Source organism: Myxocyprinus asiaticus, chromosome 29, assembly GCF_019703515.2.
Source record: "Myxocyprinus asiaticus isolate MX2 ecotype Aquarium Trade chromosome 29, UBuf_Myxa_2, whole genome shotgun sequence".
Taxonomy (NCBI): Eukaryota; Metazoa; Chordata; class Actinopteri; order Cypriniformes; family Catostomidae; genus Myxocyprinus; species Myxocyprinus asiaticus.
The window spans coordinates 5,058,758-5,085,315 of NC_059372.1; the positions used below are offsets into that span (position 1 = coordinate 5,058,758).

The window sequence follows — 26,558 nt, forward strand, 5'->3', positions numbered from 1 at the left end:
ATTGTTTCAAGCAAAATCTAACATAAAACAAAGGCAATTTGAGTAAACACAAAATACAGTTTTAAATGATATTATTTATTGAAGCAAAAATGTTATCCAATACTAACTGGGCCTGCATGAAAAACTATTTGCCCCTATAGTTACTAAACCCCCAAATCTATGAAACTGCATTTATAATGGGGTTCAGCTGCACTAGACACACCCAGGCCTGATTACTGCCAGCCCTGATCAATCAAATCAACACCTAAATATAACTTTGTCAGCAGCATGAAGTTGGCTAAAAGGTCTCACCCAGTAGAACACTATGCTACGGTTGAAAGAAATTCCAGAAATGATGAGGAAAAAGGTGATTGAAATAAGCCTATGAAGGGTTACAAAGCTATTTCAAAGGCTCTGGGACTCCAAAGACCCACAGAGAAAGCAATTATCTCCAAATGGAGAAAACTTAGCGCAATCAAACACAGATTTCCACAAAAAGAATATCATACCTTCGGTCAAGCATGGTGGTGGTAGTGTGATGGTGTGGGGATGGTTTGCTGCTTTAGGGCCAGGTCAACTTGCAATAACTGAGGGAAACATGGATTCTGCTCTCTACCAGAAAATCCTAAAGGAGAACGTCCGTTCATCAGTCCGTAAATTGAAGCTCAAACGCAACTGGATTATGCAGCAAGACAATGATCCAAAGTAAGTCCACCTCTGAATGGCTCAAAAGAAGCAAAAAGTTTTGAGATGCTGTGGCAGGACCTTAAATGGGCAATTCATGCTCGAAAACCCTCAAATGTGGCTGAACTAAAGCAGTTCAGCAAAGAAGAGTGGGCCAAAATTCCTCTACAGCATTGTGAAAGACTGATCTCCAGTTATAGGAAGTGTTTGTTTGCAGTTGTTGCTGCTAAAAGTGGCACAACCAGCTATTAGGTTTAAGGGGGCAGTTCGTTTTTCACATAGGTCTGGATAACTTTTTTGCTTCAATAAATAACATTATCATTTAAAAACTGTATTATGTATTTACTCAAATTGCATTTGTTTTATGTTTTGACCTGTCAGACTACGAGGCACTCCACTGACATCTGCCTGCATCATCTCTGTCATAGCATGGACTAAACTCTCTTAAAATGGAATACACAGACAATAAATTACTGTCAACTAAAGCCTAAACCGGCCAATAACACAAGACACTGCATCTATGTGCACTTCTGTTGACAACAGCTTTTGTGCATTGAAATGCTTTCATCTACCTTTCTATCTACAAAAACCCAGTGTCATGTGGTCTTCTAGATTTGTATAGTAACTTGTGTGTAATTATTAAAATATTAGCTTAAGTAGGTAATGTGTGAATGTAAAACAACATTAAAAGGATGAAACATACCTGAATGAATAAAATCATCACTCTGTTGTTGTTTTGCTGTGGTTTCTCCTCTCATCTTCATCAGATTCCTGCAGTCCAGCAGCTTCACTGAACACATCTTCATCTTCACTGGTGTCTGCAGCATCTGCTGTTCTCCAGCACAGATCACATCCACCTGCTCTCTCATGATGAACATCTGAACACAAATACATCATGATTATAATGCACTGACATTTATCAAACCCCAAAAGATCATTATATAATTATACATTTAATCATATAATTATATGGGTTAGGGAACGGACTGCATGTACGTTGAGGAGTAGTGTAAAAGGCTTGCCCAGGGGTCGACAACCAAAGGCACACATGCCACCTTTACCACGCAGAGGGGTTGGCACGAAGGCAATAGCAAGATAGTGGACAAACCATTCGCGTGACCCACTGAGTGCCAACTTGGCATCAAGCGCATCTCTACACTTTAAATGTGTCGCACAAGCACAAAGAGTTCAGCTTTGCGTTGTTCGCTCTGTGCAGTGAATGATAGGGGTTTAATCTCTCACTGGCTGGCAGAAGCTGGCACTGATGAATAACATGTGTTTAGAGTCTTAAGAAAAGATTATATGTTAATATCTGTTAAGGAGTAAAAACAAACATTTTCACTAAAATCACAATCTCAACTCAGTAATGTGTGTATTCATGTACAGTCACAATATTATAACAAAAACTTTAGAAACGTTCATGAAATTTACCTTAGTTTGATTTCCCACAACACAAAGTAGAAAAACACTTAAATTCACAATGCTCCACTTTTGAGTTCCTCTTCTTCTTCTTCTTCTTCTTCTTCTTCTTCTTCTTTAGAGACTCAGGCACATACCACCACCTACTGTTTCCTTTGCTTACAACATGTGTGATCTATTCTACTTTACCCTAATCTTCTGTTGGGGTCTTTTTTTGATCCCTTTGTACTTTGCTTCTTTAAAAAAACATGGTTCCCATCATCTCAGTGGAATGAGGTTTGGTGACTTTCACTACATTTACTATCTATACACACACACACACACACACACAAACTGGACTGGATTCTGTTGGTCTAGACCCTGTTTAGATCTGTATTTAGGGCTGACCACATGTGATCGGATCACCCGAAACCTAAACACCATGTTAATGAACACATGAGATTTCACACAGGACGGAATAAAAGATGCATACCTGACTTTTATAATATGACATTGTGTGTTTATTACACACAACACCATGGGTTCATCTGGCTACAGAATCCCCCTGAACCTCTCATGAACTCCCCTTAATTATCCAGACCAGAATAAACAGAATAAACATTATCCAATGGTAAACAATAGGAATAGATTCAGGAGGGAGTCATTTACATTGAAGACACACCCACAGTAGAGACATAATTTCTCTAAACACCAAAATCTTTGTTAGTAAATGCAAATTAAACAGCAGACAGATCCTCAGATTATGAATGATGGGCTTTAATAGTGACATCAGACAATATTTATACACATACCAGACAAGACAAGTTGATACAGAAATTTTCAAAGTTGAACAAAATTCTAAATGTAACTTATTATTTATATAAATATGATTAAACTGCTTTCACATTTTCAATTTGAAAATCTCATAGATGCAAGTATAAAGTTGCTAAAGATGTATTTAAGGCAGGGGTTCTTAAGCTTTCTTATAGGACAGAAATAAAACATTCTGTGTTTACTTGGAACCCAAACTAATACAACACTGTACAATATACTGTATTTGCTATATCCGTTTATTTATACACTTTTATGACAAATATTTTTTTTAAAACATTAAAACTTAAAAACACTTGAACATGAATACAGACACATTCTCAAATTGTAGATATATATATAAAAATAAATTTTTAACTCGACAAAACTCAAATAAATCAATTGCATTGTTTAAACTGGAATAAGGTATCACTTAATATATTTTTTTACAATTTAAAAAAAGTTAATGCCAAAAAAAAAGTTCCCTATCTGTCACTCACTCGACGTTGTGTCGATGTAGTGACACTAGGGGTCACTCTTGGGAGCCCGAGACACCTCTGGTCTTTGATAAAAGGCCAATGAAAATTGGCGAGTGGTATTTGCATGCCACTCCCCCGGACATACGGGTATAAAAGGAGCTGGTATGCAACCACTCATTCAGATTTTCTCTTCGCAGCCGAACGGTCATGCTCACTGAGCTGAATTCTACTGTTCATTCACCTCTGCTGGATCTGACGGCGCATTTCAGCGGCTTCTCCCTCCTCTGCACTGGTGCACTGCAGAGAACGTCCCTGGGTGCTTCGGCAGAAAACAAAGAGAATATATTTTCTGAAAGAGCTTTTCCTCTAAAAGAGTATATTTCTCTAAAAGAGCGGCACGCACGGAACGTCTTTTTAAAAAGATGCCTTTCCGATTGTGTGTTATTCCTGGTTGCGGTTGTTATCTCTCAACTTCGGATGGCCATGATCGCTGTCTTTCATGTCTGGGCACGACCCACACGGAGGCAGCGTTTGTGGATGGTTCATGTTCTCACTGCGAGAACATGACCATGGCAACACTGCGGTCGCGCCTGGCTCCCCGCCTCGGTCCTTCTACCTACGGGTATGAGGCCAGCGCGGCTAGCACTGGAGCGATTTGGGGACCCCAATGGGATCGCCTCCGCCGGGTATCCCCCCCGTGGACCTCCCATTCCCCAGCACGCTCGTCTGCCCCAGTCGAGCTTCCAGATGAGTTCGCCGGCTTGTCTCATGGCGAGTCTGGCTTCTTGTTCGGAGCCCACGAAGATGATGAGCTCTCGAGTGCAGCATCAGAGAGCTGGCTTGTCCAGTCGGACGCAGAAGCTTCAGCTGGGCTCCTGCCCTCGGGGACGATTGTCCTGTCACAGGCTGATGCCGAAATGACGGACATGCTTTCCCGGGCAGCCGCGAGCGTCGGGTTAGAGTGGAACCCTCCACTCTCCCCTGGACCCTCGTGGCTTGATGATTGGTTCCTGGGCTCGCGGCGCCGCTCAAAGCAGCCACGCCCGCACCAGTGCCTTTCTTCCCTGAAGTGCACGAGGAGATGACGAAATCGTGGGAGGCACCTTTTACTGCCTGGCCCCGATTCCGCAGTGCCCCCGCTCTCACTACCCTCGATGGCAGGGCAGCCAGGGGCTATACGGCGATTCCCCCGGTGGATAAGGCGCTCGCAGTGCACCTATGACCGCAGAGCACCACCACCTGGCACGGACACCCTAAGCTCCCGTCCAAGCCCTGTAGGCTCCGTCGTCCGCCCCTAAAGCCTACAGCGCTGCTGGACAAGCTGCCTCTGCCCTGCCCACCATGGCTCTCCTGCAGGTCCGCTAAGGTGTTGAAAGAACTGCACGAGGGTAGTTCCGCCCCAGATTTGATGCAGGAACTGCACTCGGCGACCGACCTCGTTCAACAAAGGTCACAGCGCGGTCTCTCAGGCGGACGATGGCCACATTAGTGGTCCAGGAGCGCCACCTTTGGCTCAACCTGGTTGAGATGGGTGAAGCCAACAAGACATGGTTTCTTGCTGCCCCCATTTCCCAGGCTGGCCTATTCGGCGACACCATCAAGGACTTTGCCCAGCAGTTCTCAGTGGTGAAGCAGCAGATGGAGGCTATCCGGCACATCCTGCCCCGGTGCGACTCAAGATCCCGCACCCCGTCTGCTTGTCGCCAAGGGCGTCCCCCTGTGGTGACTGCCCCGGCATGGAGCCTACCGCAGGAAGCAGATGCCACCCATCTCACAGTCAGCGCCTAAGAACCCACGGAGGTCATCAAAGCGCCACTGAGACGGGCGACCCAAGGATGAAGGAACCCACTCACCTGGAGCTGGTAAGAAGACCACTCCATCCCCCGATGGAGGGCCAGGTGGAAAATCTTTTGTTGCCTTTTTGTTTGATTTCGCCGCATGCCCAAGTGGCTGTGGTACCCAACAGTTCAGCAAAAGAGCGGTTTCCTTCCTCCCTGGGTCACATACCCAGTGTGCACGGTCGTCATCGCAACTACCGTCCACGGGTTTTTCCTTGCAGGATTGGTGCTCCAGCGGTGGCCCTTCCACCCCTGAGCGCCCAGCTGTGGCACACAGCCGCCCCCGATGTGGCATTCTCCATGGATTACGTAGACAGGCCTCTTCCTCACCATCCCAGGCTTTTCCAGGGGTGGTCAAAAGGAGCCAGGTAAGTTCTTCGATGTCCCTAGACTCAGCACGGCCATGACGTGGTGTGGCACCTCGAGCTCCACCCCACCCCACCACGAGGCCCCACCTGCCGGTACGTCTGACGACGTTGTCCCCTTGGTCCCCCTTGCGCGGAACTTGGATGTGTGGCTTGCGCTTTCCAATCCGTCGCGATGGCTGATCCGGACCGTCCGACTCGACTACGCGATTCAGTTCGTCAGGCGCCCGCCCAGGTTCAGTGGTATTCACTTCAACTTGGTCAAGAACGAAAACGCTGCTACCTTGCACGCGGAGATTGCTACCCTGCTACGGAAGGGCGCGATAGAACCTGTCCCTCCAGCCGAGATGAATAAGGGGTTTTACAGCCCCTACTTCATCGTACCGAAAAAGGCGGTGGGTTGTGGCCAATCTTGGACCTGCAAGTACTGATCCGGGCCTTACACAGACTCCTGTTCAAGATGCTGACACAAAAATGCATTCTGGCGAGCGTCCGGCATCAAGATTGGTTCGCGGCGGTAGACCTGAAGGACGCGTACTTCCACGTCTCGATCCTTCCTCGACACAGCCCCTTCCTGCGGTTTGCATTGGAGAGTCAGGCGTATCAGTATATAGTCCTCCCTTTCGGCCTGTCCCTGTCTCCTCGCGTCTTCACGAAGGTTGCAGAGGCTGCCCTTGCCCTGTTAAGGGAGGTGGGCATTCTCAACTATCTCGACGACTGGCTAATCCTAGCTCACTCTCGAGACACATTGTGCGCACACAGGGACTTGGTGCTCTCACACCTCAGCCGACTAGGGCTTCGGGTCAACTGGGAAAAGAGCAAGCTCCTCCCGGTTCAGAGCATCTCTTTTCTCGGTTTGGAGCTGGACTCAGTCTCTTTGACGGCGCGTCTTACCAACGAGCGTGCCCAGTCGGTGCTGGCCTGTTTGAAAGCGTTCAAACAGAAAACAGCGGTTCCACTGAAACTTTTTCAGAGGCTCCTGTGGCATGTGGCATCCTCGGCGGTAGCCACCCCGCTCGGGTTGATGCATATGAGACCGCTTCAGCACTGGCTTCAGACTCGAGTCCCGAGATGGCATGATGCCACGGGACACATCGTGTGGTCATCACGCCGGACTGTCACCGTCTTTTCAGCCCTTGGATCGACCTCTCGTTTCTAGGGGCAGGTGTTCCTCTAGAACTGGTCTCCAGGAGCGTCGTGGTCATGACAGACGCCTCCAAAATGGGCTGGGGCGCTGTTTGCAATGGGCACGCAGCCGCCGGCCTGTGGACGGGCCCACGACTGCATTGGCACATCAACTGCCTCGAGTTACTGGCAATTCTGCTTGCCCTGCGGAGGTTTCAGCCGTTGATCCAGAGCAAGCATGTGTTAGTTCAGACAGACAACACGGCAACGGTAGTATATGTCAACCGCCAAGACGATCTGCGCTCTCGTTTTATGTCACAACTCACCCGCCATCTCCTCCTCTGGAGTCAGCAGCACTTCAAGTCACTGCGAGCCACTCACATCCTGGGCAACCTCAACACTACAGCAGACGTGCTGTCATGGCAGGTTACCCTCAGGGGAGAGTGGAGACTCCACCCTCAGCTGGTCCAGCTGATTTGGAGTCGATTCGGACGGGCACAGGTGGACCTGTTCGCCTCCCAAGAATCCTCCCACTGTCCGCTCTGGTACGCCCTCACCGAGGCTCCCCTCGGCATAGACGCACTGGCACACAGCTGGCCCCCTGGCCTGCGCAAATATGCATTTCCCCCAGTGAGCCTATTGCACAGACCCTGTGCAAGGTCAGGGAGGAGCAGGTCATCCTGGAAGCACACTACTGGCCCACCCAGACGTGGTTCTCGGATCTCATGCTCCTTGCAGCAGCCCCCCCCCCCCACCCGGCGAATTCCCCTGAGAAAGGATCTTCTTTCTCAGGGACGGGGCACCCTCTGGCACCCGCAACCAGACCTCTGGAACCTCCATGTCTGGCCCCTGGATGGGATGCGGTGGTAGACACAATCACTCAGGCTAGGGCCCCCTCTACAAGGCACCTGTATGCCTTTAAGTGGCGTCTGTTCGTTAAGTGGTGTTCTTCCCGACGGGAAGACCCCCAGAGATGCGCAGTCAGATCAGTGCTTTCCTTCCTGCAGGAGAGGCTGGAAGGGAGGCTGTCCCCTTCCACCTTGAAGGTGTATGTTGCCGCCATAGCAGCACACCAAGACGCAGTCAACGGTTAGTCCTTAGGGAAGAATGACCTGATCATCAGGTTCCTGAGAGGCGCCAGGAGGCTGAATCCCTCCAGACCGCGCCTCATTCCCTCATGGGATCTCTCTGTAGTTCTTCAGGGTCTACAGAGAGCCCCCTTTGAGCCTTTGCAGTCAGCCGAGCTTAAGGCACTCTCCTTGAAGACTGCCCTCCTGACTGCGCTCACTTCCATCAAGAAGGTAGGAGAACTGCAAGCGTTCTCTGTCAGCGAAACGTGCCTGGAGTTCGGTCTGGGCTACTCTCACATGATCCTGAGACCCCAACCGGGCTATGTGCCCAAGGTTCCCACGACCCCTTTTAGGGACCAGGTGGTGAACCTACAAGCGCTGCCCCAGGAGGAGGCAGACCAAGCCCTGTCATTGCTGTGTCCGGTGCACGCTTTACGCATCTATTTGGATCGCACACAGAGCTTTAGGATCTCTGAGCAGCTCTTTGTCTGCTTTGGTGCACAGCAGAAAGGAAGTGCTGCAATCGGTAGGGCTACGAGCCCATTCTACCAGGGGTGTAGCGGCTTCCTGAGCCCTGGCCAGGGGTGCCTCTCTAACAGACATTTGCAGAGCAGCAGGCTGGGCAACACCCAACACTTTTGCAAGGTTCTACAACCTCCGGTTTCGTCCCAGGTAGTGGCACGCAATACAAGCGGATAAGCCCGGGATATCCGGCTGGGTGTATCGCTTGCACATAGCGCCTTCCAACTCCCTTTGAGCTCAAGACGTGCACCTTTAATTCCCAGTAGTGTTCACAAACTTTTTTCCCTGGTTGACTTCCTCCGAGCCCTGTGGCAGTCGGGTTTTCGGAGAGACTCGCTGCCGGCCCAGTACATGCGCTAACTAAGAGCCCTGTTCTGGGGTAGGTGCTCCGCATGTGGCGGTTCCCTGTAAGGCTAACCCCATGCGATATATATATATCTTGTGCTAATTCGTTTCCCTATAGGCAAACTGCGTCTTCCTTGGGCAGAGCCCCTCTGCCCCAGTCTCCATGTTTGTAGTAACTCCTCCCCCGTTGGGTAGGATCTACTTTGAAGACTCTCCACATGGTTGGAAAGACCATGTGACGTATTCTTCCACTTAAATATCCCCCCCTCTCTTTGGGCGAGGTGTGGTCTCCGCGGTGTCTTCCCCTTGGGAGGGACACCCCCCGACTAGACCTGGCGGCCCAGTCGGATAATCCCCCTTCTTTTTTAGGGAGTGGAAAAAGAGAAGGGGAAAAGAGGCCACGACTGGGTTAAGCCTGTCTCTATCTCGAGTAGTCGACTTGTCCACAAAGGGCCGTTCGACACTCATAACTATGTTGGGGGAGGTTACGTGTCGACCTGGTGTGCTGGTTATGAGGCACACAGTAGTCTGCCCACCACACAATGCCAGTTCACATAACACAGTTCAGCCAATTCTGGCATTTCGTATAGGGACCCCTTGTGTCACTACATCGACACAACGTCGAGTGAGTGACAGATAGGGAACGTCATGGTTACCTACTTGTGTAACCTCCTGCCACAACGCTGAACTACCCGCTGAAATGGCCGGACCTTATATCGGCTCCTCAGCGTAAAACCTGAATGAGTGGTTGCATACCAGCTCCTTTTACACCCGTATGTCTGGGGGAGTGGCATGCAAATACAACTCGCCAATTTTCATTGGCCTTTTATCAAAGACCAGAGGTGTCTCGGGCTCCCAAGAGTGACCCCTAGTGTCACTACATCGACACAACATCTCGTTCCCTCCATCAGGGAATGGAGGTTACACAAGTAACCATGACGTTTTTATTTACAGGTATTGTCTCTACAATAACACTGTGGTAACAAGGAATTATTCAGAAGACAAAGATTCTGTAAGCTTCTTACATAGTTTGAAAGTCTTACCATATGAATGTAAAAGTTAAGGCCTAGTAATAATAATTGCAGTAACTACAATATTTTGGCAGAAACTATGTAAACAATAATTAGATTGCTCTTCTGACTCACAAGCAGCCATTAAGAATCAGACTACACCCTAGCAATCTTCAAGAGCACACTGGCAACCACGTAGCAACACCTATTTCTCAGCACCAGAATTATCATAGAGACATGGGGTTGGGCTCATTTAACTCAGGCTAGCAAGCAGCAGCTTTTCAATATGACCCTGGCAACTCAGCCCAATTACAAATTAGCAGAGCAGATATTAAAATAACTAATGGAAGAGTATCTACCATGTTAGTCCATATTTCACCAGTCATGTGTAAAAAAAAAAATAGACAACGGAAATAACATTGAATCCCTAGAAGTTTAAAGCAATGTCTCCCTTAGTGTTTTCCCCCAACAATTCCCTAGTGCTGTTTCTGATGTGGTGTTACAACCTACTTTGAAAACTAGTCAACAATGACCAAAACATCCTTTTAACCCTTAATCAATCAGGAGTAACCCCTACCGTCGTATCATCTACGTAACGTCAAGTAAGCGATATGAAGGGGAACTGAAAATTACACTATACTGTTAAAAAAATTTGTTTATAAAAAACTATATCCAGTTTAGCTTTTGCTTTACTAAAGAAAATGCAACATTCACCATGCAATAAAACCAAAGACCCTTCAAAACCTGGAGGCTATTCATCAAGAACTGTGGACAACTGAATATGAAGGCTAAAGGATTATTTTTACTGGAACAACAGCTTTAGTCAACAGCAAAGACAGAAAAAAAAAAATACTTGATAAAAAAAAAAAATATATATACATTTGTTTCCATTCAGGTCATTTTTAATCACAGTGATCACTTGGACAATACCTTTTTACATGTTTCTGTAGTTGATCTGATTGGTTGAAACTTTTCCCACATGAAGAGCAGTGGTACGGTTTCTCTCATGTCTTTTCAGGTTTTGTGACCAAGTGAATCTCTTTTCACAGTATGAGCACTTGTAAGGTTTTTCTCCAGTATGGATTCTCTCATGTTTTTTCAGGTCATGTGACTGAGTGAAAGTTTTTCCACAGTGTGAGCACTTGAAAGGTTACTCTCCAGTATGGTTTCTCTCATGTCTTTTCAGGTTTTGTGACCAAGTGAATCTCTTTTCACAGTGTGAGCACTTGTAAGGTTTTTCTCCAGTATGGATTCTCTTATGTGTTTTCAGGTTTTGTGACCAAGTGAATCTTTTTCCACAGTGTGAGCACTTGAAAGGTTTCTCTCCAGTATGGATTCTCTCGTGTGTTTTCAGGTCATGTGACTGAGTGAAACTCTTTCCACAGTGTGAGCACTTGTAAGATTTTTCTCCAGTATGATTTCTTTGGTGCTGTTTCAATATGCTGGCTGTAATAAAGGTCTTTCCACATTCAAAACACATATGAGCACCCACACCGGTATGCATTTTCTGGTGTTCTTTAAAATAGGATGGGTTTACAAAACTTTTTCCACAAAAAGAACACTTGTAAGGCTTCTCATTTGTGTGAGTTTTCAGATGTAGTTTTAAGCTTGAATTCAAAACAAATGTTTTACCACACTGATCACATTCAAATGGTCTTTCTCCAGAGTGACAGCGGAGATGACTCTTGAGACTAGTTGCATGTGCAAAACTTCTTCCACATTGATGGCACGTGTAAGGCTTCTCTCCAGTGTGAATTCTCATGTGTATATTAAGGTTGATTTTAAAAGTGAAACTTTTTCCACACTGATGGCATGTGTAAGGCCTCTCTCCAGTGTGAATTCTCATGTGTATATTAAGTTTGCTTTTAAAAGTGAAACTTTTTCCACACTGAGAACAGGTAAGAGATTTCTTGGATACTTTTCTTTGAGGCTTTTTTGGTGAGAAATTCTTAGTCTTTGAAACACACAAAGATTTTTTTGCAGTTGTGAAATCATGATGTTTCTGATACTGACGTTTCTCCTCCACTTCATCCAGTTCTTGATGTTCCTCTTTCACTTCCATCAGATCTATAATGAACACAGTAAATTGTCAAAAAATGTATTCAAGAGGGACAAATGTGAAACATCAAACTGAACCCCAATTTAAATGGCAGAATGCAAATGTTTCAAATATATCTTTGATTTTTGGAGTGCAAGATATATATACAATATTGCCAAAAGTATTCGCTCACCCATCCAAATAATTGAATTCAGGTGTTCCAATCACTTCCATGGCCACAGGTGTATAAAATGAAGCACCTAGGCATGCAGGCTGCTTCTACAAACATTTGTGAAAGAATGGGCCGCTCTCAGGAGCTCAGTGAATTCCAGCATGGTACTGTGATAGGATGCCACCTGTGCAACAAGTCCAGTCGTGAAATTTCCTCGCTACTAAATATTCCACAGTCAACTGTCAGTGGTATTATAACAAAGTGGAAGCGATTGAGAAAGACAGCAACTCAGCCACGAAGTGGTAGGCCATGTAAAATGACAAAGCGGGGTCAGCGGATGCTGAGGCGCATAGTGCGCAGAGGTCGCCAACTTTCTGCAGAGTCAATCGCTACAGACCTCCAAAGTTCATGTGGAACGTACAGTGCGTAGAGAGCTTCATAGAATGGGTTTCCATGGCCGAGCAGCTGCATCCAAGCCATACATCACCAAGCGCAATGCAAAGCGTCGGATGCAGTGGTGTAAAGCACGCCGCCACTGGACTCTAGAGCAGTGGAGACGCGTTCTCTGGAGGGACGAATCATGCTTCTCCATCTGGCAATCTGATGGACGAGTGTGGGTTTGGCAGTTGCCAGGAGAACGGTACTTGTCTGACTGCATTGTGCCAACTGTGAAGTTTGGTGGAGGGGGGATTATGGTGTGGGGTTGTTTTTCAGGAGCTGGGCTTGGCCCCTTAGTTCCAGTGAATGGAACTCTGAAAGCTTCAGCATACCAAGAGATTTTGGACAATTCCATGCTCCCAACTTTGTGGGAACAGTTTGGGGATGGCCCCTTCCTGTTCCAACATGACTGCACACCAGTGCACAAAGCAAGGTCCATAAAGACATGTATGAGCGAGTTTGGTGTGGAAGAATTTGACTGGCCTGCACAGAGTCCTGACCTCAACCCGATAGAGCACCTTTGGGATGAATTAGAGGGAAGACTGCGAGCCAGGCCTTCTCGTCCAACATCAGTGTCTGACCTCACAAATGCACTTCTGGAAGAATGGTCAAAAATTCCCATAAACACACTCCTAAACCTTGTGGAAAGCCTTCCCAGATGAGTTGAAGCTGTTATAGCTGCAAAGGGTGGGCTGATGTCATATTAAACCCTATGGATTAAGAATGGGATGTCACTTAAGTTCATATGCGTCTAAAGGCAGATGAGCGAATACTTTTGGCAATATAGTGTATATTTATACCAAGTGTGCTCAAACTTCTATGGCAAGAGATCTACTTTTCATTATGTTATTATAGTAAGTATTATAGTATAAGTATGATCTACAGTGTTTTCATGATACCAAAATTTCAGTAGTCTGTACCTTTATCAGTGAAATTTGATGATTCTCAATACCAAAGCAAAAACGTATAACATTTTTTTATTTTGTAAACAATGTTTATAGCTTTCAAGTAATTATTCAGATTGTAAACAGTGAGTAATAAAGAACAAAGGAACAAATAAAAAACAAAAACAAAACAAATAACCACAATATAACAAAGATACAAATTAAGAAAACAAGATTTTAACAACAGTATCAAGTATTCAAAATTGAAAAGTTTAAATATTGAAGAGTTTTTGGGGTAGACCTGACCTGCTAAAGAGAGATGGACTCCATCTCTACAGGGAAGGTGCCACTCTCCTCTCTAGAAATTTGGCTCATAGTCTTAATAGTGAGTGTAGTGGCTTTCCATTAAAGCTAGAGGTGAATTGGGTTCAAAGAGTGAGCAAGTAATTGACTCATGTCAATAAAGCAAATGTTCTCTTCATTACTCTTTGTTTGTCTTTTTTTTGTAGAAAGGAACAGTTTACAATGTATCTCACCAGTAGTTTGAAGTCATCATTTGTTAGTTCCACAATTCCAATATGTTCAAGCCAACCCTGAACTTTACATCGTTGAATACAATCAAGCAGAATACAATCCAAATCAAACACGGTGAAATACATACACGCTTAATTTCACATTCATGGTCACACACATTGTAAAGCACATGTTCAAGCACATGTTTCACGCCTGGTCACATCTGTTCGCGTTCACGGTCAAAAACTGTGTGCTTCCTCTGTTCCCAGAAACACCTGCCCTTCTATCCCATGTGTACCTATTTATACATTTCAATATACTGCCACCCAAAGGTTAACCACAGTATTACAGCAAAATGGCGCCTACAGAGTTTCCCTGTCCCTGCCTGTGTTCACAGCCACAAAGGCTGTTTCCCTGCCACTACCAGTGCCCATGACCACGGAGGTCGTTCCCCCTTCCCTGCCTGTACTCACAGCCACAAAGGCTGTTCCCATCATTGCCAGTACTCACAGCCACGGAGACTGTTCCTTCGTCACTGCTTGTGCTCACAGCCACGGAGGCTGTTTTCCTGTCACTTCCTGTGCTCACAGTCACGGACGCTGTTCCCCCATCACTGCCAGTTCTCACAGCCACGGAAGCTGTTCCCCTGTCACTGCCAGTGCTCTTGGCCATGAAGGCCATTCCCCTGCCGCTATCAGTGTCCACGTCTGAGCTGTCCACGGCTCCACCCCCTGAGCTGCACCCCCTGAACCCTGTCCAGCAGTTGTTGCCCAGTTCTCTGTCCCCTGCCCAGCAGCTACTGCCCAGTCTTGTATCTCCTCCGCCCTGAGGCCTCCTCCCTGGCCTCCAGACCTTGCCTCCACCCTGAGGCCTCCTCCCAGGCTGCCAGACCCCTCTCCTTTCCATAAAATCCCTCTCTGGTTTCCCCTTCCCTCCCTTCCTGATCATTATAACCTTCAGCTGCAAGCGGTACCTGCTCCTTGTTTGTTCCCCGCTTATTTAAATCCCCTTGTAAGTCATGTCCGATGTCGGATCATTGTTTGTTATTGTCACTGTGATAATCAAACGTGAAGGTGTTGTTTGCTGTCTATGATTAACTGTGCTCTCGTGTAGCTGAAGCTTGATCGTGTGTCTGTGGTTACCTTCATGTTTACCGGCGCCTTCGGCAGAGCTTTGCCCAGTTCCCATGGAGGAGGGTTCCTTGGTCTCTGCCCACGTCTCGGGGGAGAAAATTTGCCCCGGGCTTGACTTTGTTTTGTCTGAAGCAAGAACTTTTCTGATGTGTTAATAAATCCAATTGAACCGTTTCATCTCTGCTTTTGGGTCCTGTCTCTCTCACACCATGACACGTCACAATTTTAATTTGATTGTCAATTTCAGTGTAAATGGAGTAACAGAGCACACGTTCAAAGTAAGCCTGTGAGCATTTTAAAGCTGTCATGTGTCAGTCATACTGCGCGCTAGTAGTGGATTGAGTCGGTGCTTGGTGCTACCGGTACTGCAGAAACACTGCTACCGTTACATCTTTTTTATTTTAGTATCGACTTGGTACCAAAATACCGAAGCTCTGAAAAAAAGAGCGCAAGTGGAAGAATGTTGACGTATTTTATAGTGCATGGCAGGACAGTGACTGTAGTACAGACAGGCACTAGAAGCTGCCAATTCAGCATATTTTAGCAAACTCATAGACAATAACCACAACAATCCTAGGTGTTTATTCAGTACTGTGGATAAATTGGTCAGGAATAAAGCCACGACTGAACCAGATATTCTGCCGCAGCACAATAGTAATGACTTCATGAATTTCTTTACTGGTAAAATTTAAATCATCAGAAATAATATTGGAATTATGCAATGGTCTGTCACAGTACCTCAGAAAAAAGTGTCTCAGAATTTTCCTCATGAGAAACTTCAATCCTTCGCTGTCACAGATCATGAAGAGCTAACAAAACTTATTGAAACATCAAAAGCCACAAGATGAATGTTAGATCTAATACCAACTAAGCTCTTCAAAGAGGTATTTCATGTAATCTCAGAACCTCTTCTTAATAATATTAACGCCTCACTAGCCTTAAGACATGTCCCAAGAAACTTTAAAATGGCAGTTATCAAACAGGTTATTAAGAAGCCACATCTTGACCCTGGACAACTGGCTAATTATCGACCTATTTTAAATCTCCCGTTTATGTCAAAAATACTAGAAAAGGTAGTGTCCTCCCAACTGTTCATTTCTTCAGAGAAATAGTACACTGCCTGGCCAAAAAAAGTTGCATATGCTAATATTTAGTTGGACTGCCTTTAGGTTTGATTATGTCACACATTCATTGTGGCATTGTTTCGACAACCTTATGCAACTTCACAACATTTATTTCCATCCAGAGTTGCATTCATTTTTGGCCAAGATCTTGTATTGCCGACGGGAGAGTTGAACCACTCTGTAAAGTCTTCTCCAGCACATCCTAAAGACTTTCAATAGAGTTAAGGTCAGGACTCTGTGGTGGCCAATTAATGTGTGAAAATTATTCCTCATGCTCCCTGAACCACTCTTTCAAAATTTGAGCCCGATAAATCTTGGCATTGCCGTCCTGGAATATGCCCGTGCCGTCAGGGAAGAAAAATCAATTGATGGGATAACCTGGTCATTCAGTACATTCAAGTAGTCAGCTGACTTCATTTTATTGCTGCATAACGTTGCTGAGCCAAGACCTGACCAATTGAAGCAACTCCAGATCACAACACTGCCTCCAGAGGCTTGTACAGTGGGCACTATGCATGACGGGTACATCGCTTCATACGATTCACTTCTTACCCTGACAGGCCAATCACTTTGGAATAGGGTAAATCTGGACTCATCAGACCACATGACCTTTTTCTATTGCTCCACAGTCCAATCCTTATGCTCCCTACCAAACTGAAGTAGGTTTTTCCCAATTAGCCTCGCTAACAAGTGGCTTTCTTGTGGACAGTTCTTAACCCAATTACAGTGATTTCAGCAATCTCCTGTTTTCTTTGCTTGATGCAGGCCAATAATTTGCCCCTTCTGAAACAAAGTAACATCTTTTCCATGATCAAAGCCTTTCTGAAGCACCTCCAGATCATCACAGATTCTCAAAATGGTTAGACTGAGACCTGGAGAGGCCTAAAAGCCACAGTGTCTCCCACCCACTATGAAAGTTGGTGGAGAATCGGTGATGATCTGGGGGTGCTTCAGTAAGGCTGGAATCGGGGAGATTCGTCTTTGTGAAGGACGCATTCATGAAGCCATGTAACAAGGTTATCCTGGAAGAAAACTTGCTTCTTTCTGCTCTAACAATGTTCCCCAATTCTGAGAATTGTTTTTTTTGCCACACAGCCAGGTCAATCAATAAGTGGATGGAGGACCACCGGATCTCCAGACCTGAGCCCCATTGAAAACCTCTGGAATGTGATCAAGAGGAGGACAGATGGTCACAAGTCATCAAACAAAGATGAGCTGCTTGAATTTTTGTGCCAGGAGTGGCATAGAATCACCCAACAGCAATATGAAAGACTGGTAGAGAGCATGCCAAAACGCATTAAAGCTGTAAACGAAAATCAGGGTTATTCCACCAAATATTGATTTCTGACTCTTCCTAAGTTAAATCATTAGTATTGTGTTGTTTAAAAATGAATATGAACTTGTTTTCTTTGCATTATTCAAGGTCTGAAAACACAGCATCTTTTTTGTTATTTTGAACAGTTGTCATTTTATGCAAATAAATGCTCTAAATTACAATATTTTTATTTGGAATTTAGGAGAAAAATGTTGTCAGTATAGAGTAAAACAAATATTTTCATTTTACTCAAACACATACATATAAATAGCAAATCCAGAGAAACTGATAATTTTGCAGTGGTCTCTTAATTTTTTCCAGAGCTGTATACCATTTGCAAATATGCAGATATCTAATTTAAACAGATGTCATTCAAGAACTTCACGAAAATCCAGCGTAATTCTTCCCATTGAGCGCTCACTAAAATCTTCCTCTGAAGCATGCAGTCTATCAGCCAGAATCAAAAACATCAGCATCAAAAGTTCCTCTCATTCATAAATCATGAACAAAGACAATCCAAGTAGGCAATCCAGGCCGTTTAAACTGTCAGGTGATTGAGGCTTGCGCTGGATCCGCACGAGCGTGTAACTGCAACTTCAAGGCTGCGTCCGAAATCATGAAAATGCTGCCTCCGGGGGGAGTCATGTGGCACCATGCGGGGGTTGGACGTGTGAACGACGAGATGTGCACATTGCTAGTTTTTAATTATTTTTGTGTCTTAAACCAGTGAGATGCAATACATCCTGCTACATAACTGTTCTAAGTCAACATGTCAAAGAATTCAAAATCCTCAGGCTCTGGAGGTATTAAAAGACACTTACGTGCCCAAGCTGATACCCCAGACAGGCCTGCAGACCAGGGACTCGGTTTGGACGGTGTGGCGGAGAAATTCAACGCCAGCTGTGCAGCATGTCTGTAATGCTGGCGAAGGTTGTGGCGGACTTGGAAGATCTTGAGGTAATACGTAGAATGATTACTTCCATGGAGGCGAAATTGGTTACAAGAATCAGGGAGGTCGAGAAACGGATCGACTATCTGGAGTCATCGGAGAGGGAATTAGCTGCTAAACCGCTAGCGACCAAAGCAGATTTGCAGCAATGCAACAATGTCCAAATTGTTGGAATTCCTGAGCATGAGGAAGACAGAGATATGGTGAAATTCCTAGACGAGCTCTTCCTGAGTCTGCTTGACATAACAGGCCATAAGCTGGAAATCGAGTGATCTCACAGAGTCCCAGCTCGGAGATCCCATGAGGGAGACAGGCCCGATCAATTCTGGCCAAATTTCTGTGATCATCCGATAAAGATCTCGTGTTACGCGAGACAAGGAGCAACGGAAGGCATTCTTGGAAGAATCACAACATTTTCTTGTTCCCAGACTTTGCGAATTTGACAAGAGTGAAACGTGATCGATTCAAGGAATGCAAGAAACTCTTACATCAACCGAAGGTCACTTTTGCACTGATGTTCTCGGCCAAACTGAGAATAGACACTAAGGATGGTGGCAAAGTATTTACATGCCCACAGCAAGCATCGTCTTGCATAGAGACAATAGGGTTAGTAAACCATTTGGTGATTTTCATTTTGCCCCCAAGTGAACTCGACTCGTTTAACATACACTTGACTGTCTGAGGAAGCTGGGTGCCTTTTTGTTTCTTTTTGTGTTTGTTCCGCCTTGTGACTGGAGTTTGTTTTGTGGAATAACACTCCTTCAAGAAACCTTTGCATTGACGGAGAATCGCTTTTGCACTGATGTTCCAGGCAAAATTGAGAATGGATAATAAGGATGGCCACAGGGTATTTGCATGCCCACAGCAAGCGATGTCTTTTATAAAATTGATGGACTGAAGAAGTCATGGTGTGTTTCACTTGACTGTCCGAGGAAGCTGGGCGCCTTTCTTGTTTCTTTTTGTGCTGGTTTCGCCTAGCGGCTGGAGTTTCTTTTGTGGAATAACACTCCTTCGGGACAGCTGTGGATGAATCTGGACATGCCTTGTGTTTATGCCTCCTATTGGCTGGAGTTTGTTTTGTGGATTATTTTTTGCAGGACATTGGAAGGATTAGGTCATCTGCTGCACTTATGTACAGCCAGCTAACAGAACATTTGTTTGACTGTCTGAGGAAACTAAACAGCCTTTTTTTGTGCTGGTTCCGCTAGAGGCTGGAGTTTGTTTTGTGGAGGAACACCCCTTCAAGACAGTTCTGTGAATGAATCTACATGTTCTTTGTGATTATTCTGCCTATTGGCTGGAGTTTGTTTTACAAAGTTTTTTCTCATATGTCATTTTGCCTGACAAAATTTGTACAGAAGCACCAGTCTTGAGCAATCAGATGGCAAATTCATTGCGGGGACTCTCGTAGGCGTACATGGACTGTTTGATGGATGGACGCCGGTTGGCGCTGTCGTGCGCAGGGTTAATGTGCACGTTTTTCTTTTTTCTGTTTGTTTGGTTCAGGGGGAAGTTCGGGGTTTGATTGTTGCACTAATGGGGAATGTGGTCTTTATAATCCTGTTTTTGACATACAATCAATTTTTTTCTAATATGTCAAAATGTCAAATGTTAATATAAGTGGACTGTCTTTCTCCATGTGGAATGTGAACAGGTTGGGGCACCCCATAAAAAGAAGGAAGGTTATTTCTTTTCCTAAGCGTAAGAAATATGACATATGCGTTTCTTCAAAAAACACATCTTTCCCTGCAGGAAGCTGAAAAGTTTGGGAAGATATGGGGTAGGCATGTTTTCTTTAGTGCTGGCTCAAGTAAGAGCAGGGGAGTCATTACATTGATAAGTAAGCATCTACAATTCAAATGTCTCAAACAGATTAATGATAAATTAGGACGAGTCATAATTGTTTTAGCAGACTAATATTAGCTATTTATTGGCTAATATTTACGCACCTAACCATCAGCGTTTTCAGGGCTTTTTTATAGATCTTGAAGGGATGTTGCAAGCCGCTGGCACCCCTCATGATATAATATTGGGAGGAGACTTTAATCTATTGATGGATTCAGTCCTTGATCATAGTGAAGCAAAAGTGTGTAAGACCCCCTAGAGCAACACTGACGCTTCACAGGATGTGTAAAAATCATAGCCTTGCAGATATTTGGCGACGTTTGAACCCATCTGGTAGGGACTATTCATTTCTTTCATCAGTCCATAAGATTTATTCTAGAATATATATTTTTTTACATCCAAGTCCCTCATTTCATCTGTTGTTGATTGCTCAATTGGAAACATTTTAGTCTCAGATCACACCCTGGTGAGTTTAGAGGTGTTGCCACACATGAAGAAAAAGAAATCATTTAGTTGGCACTTTACCGAGACAGAGCTGAAACGTCATCTGATGGCCTCAGAGAACTGACCCAATTGAAATACAGATATAATACTATTTTGTCGTGGAAAGAGGAGTTTTGTTTATTCAGGGCAAGACAGTCATACTTTGAGTCGGGGGACAAAGCAGGAAAACGTTTGGCTAGATATATAAAGCAGAGAGAGTATTTTTCTACCATTCCCTCAGTGAAATCTGCTGGTGGTGAAATATTTACCTCAGCCATTGATATTAATAATGCTTTTAAAGAATACTATCTTGACCTTTATAGTTCCACGTCTTCATCTACTGAAGATATTAGAAACTTTGTGAAACCTCTAGAACTCCCTAAATTGATGACTGAGCAAAAAAATTCTCTTGATTCTGAGATAAACTTGGAGGAGCTTGACTAGGTAATTAAGGCCCGCCTACAGGCAAGTCTGCGGGGCCAGATGGCTTTGCCGCTGAATTTTTTAGATCTTATTCTACAGAACTGGCTCCACTTTTGTTAGAAGTTTATACGGAATCATTAAAGAACGGAAAGTATCCGACAACCATGACACAAGCCTGGATCAGTCTGATTCTTAAAAAAGACAAAGATCCAAGCGAGGGTAAGAGTTACCATCCAATTTCCCTGATCCAGCTAGACGTTAAAATATTGTCAAAATACTGATTAGATTAGATTAAATGGCTAAATGATTAAGTTATGACATCTTTTATACATATAGATCATATGGGATTGATTCAGGGCCGCAGCTCTTCTGACAACATTAGACGTTTTATCAATATCATGTGGTTAGTGGCAAATGATCAGACTCCGGTCGCTGCCATCTCACTTGATGCCGAAAAGGCATTTGATATGGTAGAATGGGATTATCTTTTTAAGATTTTGGAAATGTATGGGTTTGGGAGTACGTTTATTGGATGGATTAAGTTACTTTATAGACACACTGTAGCGCCGGTACAAACAAATTGATTAATTTCAGATTATTTTACTCTGGATAGGGGCACTCGGCAGGGTTGCCCTCTTTCCCCATTATTGTTCTGTCTTGCCCTGGAAACATTAGCAGCCACGATAAGAAAGGAGTATGATTTTCCAGGGGTGATAGCAGGAGGCATGGTGCATAAGCTTCTGCTTTATGCAGATGATATTTTATTATTCGTCTCTGACCCTACTAGATCTATGCCTTGCCTCCACAGAATTATCAATTCCTTTTCTAAGTTCTCAGGATACAGAGTCAATTAGTCTATATCTGAAGCTTTGGCTCTAACAGCGTACTGCCCAGTATAACGGCTTTCCAGCCGGGCGCCTTCCAGTGGCCCAAACAGGGCATTAAGTATTTGGGTATTTTATTCCCAGCAAATTTGTCTGATTTAATTAGAGTAAGTTTTTGACCCTTTAATAAAAAGGTTTGAGCGATGTGGGCAGGTGGGCTTCATTACATTTATTGATGATTGGGAAGGCTAATGTTATAAAAATTAACTGTATTCCAAAATTTAACTACCTGTTAAAATCTCTCCCTATAGATGTCCCCCTCTCTTATTTCAAGCAATTTGAGAGCATAGCGAAGTCTTTCATTTGGAACGGTAAACATCCCAGATTACATTTCAGTAAGATGCATAGGCCAATTGACAAAGGTGGGCTAGGCCTACTCAAGATTTGTTTTATTATTATGCGATCGGTCTAAGACATTTGGCTCATTGGTCGCTTCCAACTGAAAGAGCCCCTCCCTGGTTTTGTATTGAACAGGAAGTTCTTGCCCCTATTTTGCCATTGCAAAGCCTTTCTATCAATCTAAACGGAGAAGTTAAATTACACCGTTATCTCGCATTTGCACTCGGTATGGACAAAAGTGTCCATAGTGTTTAATTCAGATATTTATCTAAATGATGCCTTGAGCTTATGGCTGAACCCTAAACTATGTATTAATAAGTCCCCTTTCTGCTGGTCAGAGTGGACTGTGAGGGGGGTTACTACACTCTGTGACCTATATGAGAGTAGTGTGTTGAGATCCTTTGAAAATTTGGTTCAACAATTTGGGATCCCAGATCTCAGTTTTTTAGGTATCTACAGCTGCGCCACTTGCTCTGTACTACTTTTGGGAATAGCATACACCCCTATAAAGCAGCAGGTACCATGAGAGTGGTGATTACTTAATGAGAGTAAGGTCATGAGGCATCAGTGTAATTACTTAATAATTTTTTATTATTTTTTATTATTTTTTATTATTATCTATGTCTTGTTGCTGTTTTGTATTGTTGTGCACTGGAACCTCCTGTCACCAAGACAAATTCCTGGTATGTGTAAGCATACTTGGCAATAAAGCTGATTCTGAGTCTGGGGGACGGAGCCTCAACCACTCTCAAGAGAATTTTGGAGAAAGATTTAAACTTGGAATTGGAGGAGGGAGAGTGGGCTAGGATTCTAAAAAACATCAAGTCTACATCTATAGATGCAAGGGTGCACGATATGCGATTTTACATCCGTTCTATTGGACCCCCTCTAGATTGTATAGGCTTGGTCTTAAAGACACACCCATCTGCTGGCGATGCTAATCAGAGGATGAAGACATAACCCACGTCTTTTCAGGGTGTGTTGAGATCCAGGAGGTTTGGTTGAAGGTGCAGAGTTTGGTGTGCAGATAAATTTAAGGGGCTGGAGGTCGGCTGGAGCACCCTCTTTTCAGGAGTGGTGATCGGAAATGGGAAGGGTGATGGCCTTTGAAGAGGGGTCATTCAGAAGAATGGGGAAGTACAGCTTGTTCGTGGAGAAATGGGGTAGGTATATGTCATTTATGGATTTGTGATTATTATTATTATATTTTTTATTTCTTTTTTATTTTATTTTTACAGTTTTTGTGTGTGTGTTTGTCTATATCATTTACAACCACTGGGATGTTGTTGGGGCCAGGGTGGGGGTGGGATTGGTAATTGGGAGGGGGAAGGGTAATAGTGGAGGATAATATTGATTCTGTGTATATATGTTGTTTTACTATGTTCATTTATGTGAATTAATAAAATATTGTTAATCTGAGCTACTCAACACGCGGCCCTCGAGTGATCTCTTGTGGCCCGCGTGATGATATCATCAGAAATATATTTATAAGCAGCCTATCAAATCTGTATAAATTGTGAGGTGTTCATCTTCATGAGGATTTACAATAGTTCTCTACATCGCTGAATCATGTTAGAGAGGGAATTCAACTGCAAGAAGATTTTACAAAAAAAAAAAAAACAACAACAACAAATAATATTTGAGCACGTCTGATGTTATGAGAGTGGCAGTCGTTCAACGTGCGCGTTCATACACAAAACATGTGCGCTTACACGTGGTCTGTCAATCAAACATGCATGCTTGCAATCTTACCAGAGTTACTCAACATGGTGCAAATCTGTCCAATCTGTTGAATAGCTCATCAGAGATATGTACTTTCGTTGTGACAACAGCACAGGAAAAAAATAACAGTTTTTGGAGCACCACAGGGATCAGTTTTAGGGCCAGTTTTTCACCTTATATGCTTTCCCTGGGAGACATTATCAGAAACTTTGGAATTAATTTTCACTTTTACGCCGACAATACCCAACTTAATATTTCCTCGAAACCTGGCTAAATTTTGCAAGTTAGCTGAGTGTATCAATAATAAACACTGGATGACTAAAATGTCCTTCTCAATTCTGACAAAACAGAGGTATTAATTATTGGACCAAAAACCTCTGAAAATATCATTTAATTCTTGATCAATGTGCTGTTACGTTGACTTCTACTACAGTTAAGAACTTAGGTGTTATATCTGATAGTAATTTGCCCTTTGAAAATCTCTTTTCCAATGTTTGTAGAACAGCATTCTTCCACCTCAGAAATATTTCTAAATTATGACAAATATTCTCTGTTTCTGATGCTGAAAAATTAATTAATGTATGACCTCAAGACTAGATTATTTTGACTGGGAGGATGTCCTGCAGGTTCAATTAATAAGATTCAGTTAAAAATGCAGCAGCTAGAGTACTGACAAGAACCAAGAAATATGATCACATCAGCCCCATTTTATCGTCACTACACTGGCTGCCAGTTAAGTTTTGAACACATTTTAAAATTCTTTTAATTACTTACAAAGCTTTGAATGGTCTAGCTCCTCAGTACTTAAGTGACCTACTATCACACTATAATCCAACACAAAATTCTGTCCTGTTAATAATACCTTGAATATCATAATCCACAAAAGAATGGTTGATCCTTTTCCTATTTAGCTCCTAAATTATACAATATAGGGATGGCACCGATCCGATACCTATATCGGTATCTGGTCCGATACTGATGTTTTTGCCCGGATCGGGTATCAGTCCGACGAGCCCGATCCAAATCAGATACCGCATGTTGGTCATTGACGCTACTGTCAAGCTCAAAGAATGACATAATTCACTTTCAAATCACCTTTAAAGTAGTCCATATAACTTGTTTTATTCAGGTTCTTACAGTCATCCAAAAGCTTTGCGAATTGCAAATAGTAAATTTAATAGTAAATATACAGTCAACATGCACAGCTAAGTTGTATCTGGCACCTCGCTTTACTGAACGAGCGCAGCTCTGCCGACATGCGCAGAGGCTCGTGATGCGCTGCTCAGCACAATATGTGGTCGCTCCACACAAATTCCATCTCAGATGTAGATGAACAATAGTTCGGTCCGCCTATAACATGCATTGAGAACAGCACCCGACAAGTATTTTATCAGATGTTGAATGAGAAGTGTATTACACTACTGTGAATTATCCTACAAACACTCAAACACAGACTTTCTGGAGCACTCAGCACCGGACTTTCAAAATAAAAGCCGTAAGAAATTACATGAGAAAAAATGTCATCATTCCATCTTAATAGAATAGTCTTCCTATCATTGTTTGGGACTCAAACACACTCTCCCTGTTTAGTTCCTGACTAAAGACTCATCTCTTCAGCCAGGCATACACCTAATTTATCCCTCAACTCATAGTTACAGTGCTGTGAAAAAGTATTTGCCCCATCCTGATTTCTTCTGTTTTTGTGTATATCTCATACTAAATTGTTTCAAGCAAAATCTAACATAAAACAAAGGCAATTTGAGTAAACACAAAATACAGTTTTAAATGATATTATTTATTGAAGCAAAAAAGTTATCCAATACTAACTGGGCCTGCGTGAAAAAGTATTTGCCCCCATAATTACTAAACCCCCAAATCTATGAAACTGCATTTATAATGGGGTTCAGCTGCACTAGACACACCCAGGCCTGATTACTGCCAGCCCTGATCAATCAAATCAACACCTAAATAGAACTTTTTCAGCAGCATGAAGTTGGCTAAAAGTTCTAACCCAGTAGAACACTATGCTACGGTTGAAAGAAATTCCAGAAATTATTAATAAAAAGGTGATTGAAATAAATCAGTCTGGGAAGGTTTACAAAGCTATTTCAAAGGCTCTGGGACTCCAAAGACCCACAGAGAAAGCAATTATCTCCAAATGGAGAAAACTTAGCACAATCAAACACAGACTTCCACAAAAAGAATATCATACCTTCGGTCAAGCATGGTGGTGGTAGTGTGATGGTGTGGGGATGGTTTGCTGCTTTAGGGCCAGGGTGACTTGCAATAATTGAGGGATACATGAATTCTGTTCTCTACCAGAAAATCCTAAAGGAGAACGTCCGTTCATCAGTCCGTAAATTGAAGCTCAAACGCAACTGGATTATGCAGCAAGACAATGATCCAAAGTAAGTCCACCTCTGAATGGCTCAAAAGAAGCAAAAAGTTTTGAGATGCTGTGGCAGGACCTTAAATGGGCAGTTCATGCTCAAAAACCCTCAAATGTGCCTGAACTAAAGCAGTTCAGCAAAGAAGAGTGGGCCAAAATTCCTCTACAGCATTGTGAAAGACAGATCTCCAGTTATAGGAAGTGTTTGGTTGCAGTTGTTGCTGCTAAAAGTGGCACAATCAGCTATTAGGTTTAAGGGGGCAGTTCGTTTTTCACATAGGT

The 26,558-nt window shown here is 43.8% G+C and overlaps 1 protein-coding gene and 2 pseudogenes across 3 annotated transcripts in view; all 3 read right to left on the reverse strand.

Annotated features, from left to right (window-relative positions):
* The window catches only part of LOC127420189 (gastrula zinc finger protein XlCGF57.1-like), a 166,324-nt pseudogene extending 164,165 nt beyond the window's left edge, over window positions 1-2,159 (reverse strand).
* The window catches only part of LOC127420322 (zinc finger protein 501-like), a 98,234-nt gene that overhangs the window by 70,067 nt on the left and 1,609 nt on the right, over window positions 1-26,558 (reverse strand). The window contains exons 1-2 of one of the 3 annotated variants that reach the window (XM_051662527.1): window positions 2,095-2,184; window positions 1,367-1,541 (exon numbers count right to left, since the gene is read on the reverse strand). In XM_051662527.1, the coding sequence (XP_051518487.1) occupies window positions 1,367-1,541 (175 nt within the window). In that variant the 5' untranslated portion in view covers window positions 2,095-2,184. Of the gene's footprint in view, window positions 1-488; window positions 605-1,366; window positions 1,542-2,094; window positions 2,185-26,558 lie in introns of those variants that run through there. The other 2 variants (XM_051662528.1, XM_051662529.1) reach the window with 2 other exon arrangements.
* Window positions 10,560-26,558, reverse strand: part of LOC127420327 (zinc finger protein 501-like) — a 51,437-nt pseudogene continuing 35,438 nt past the window's right edge.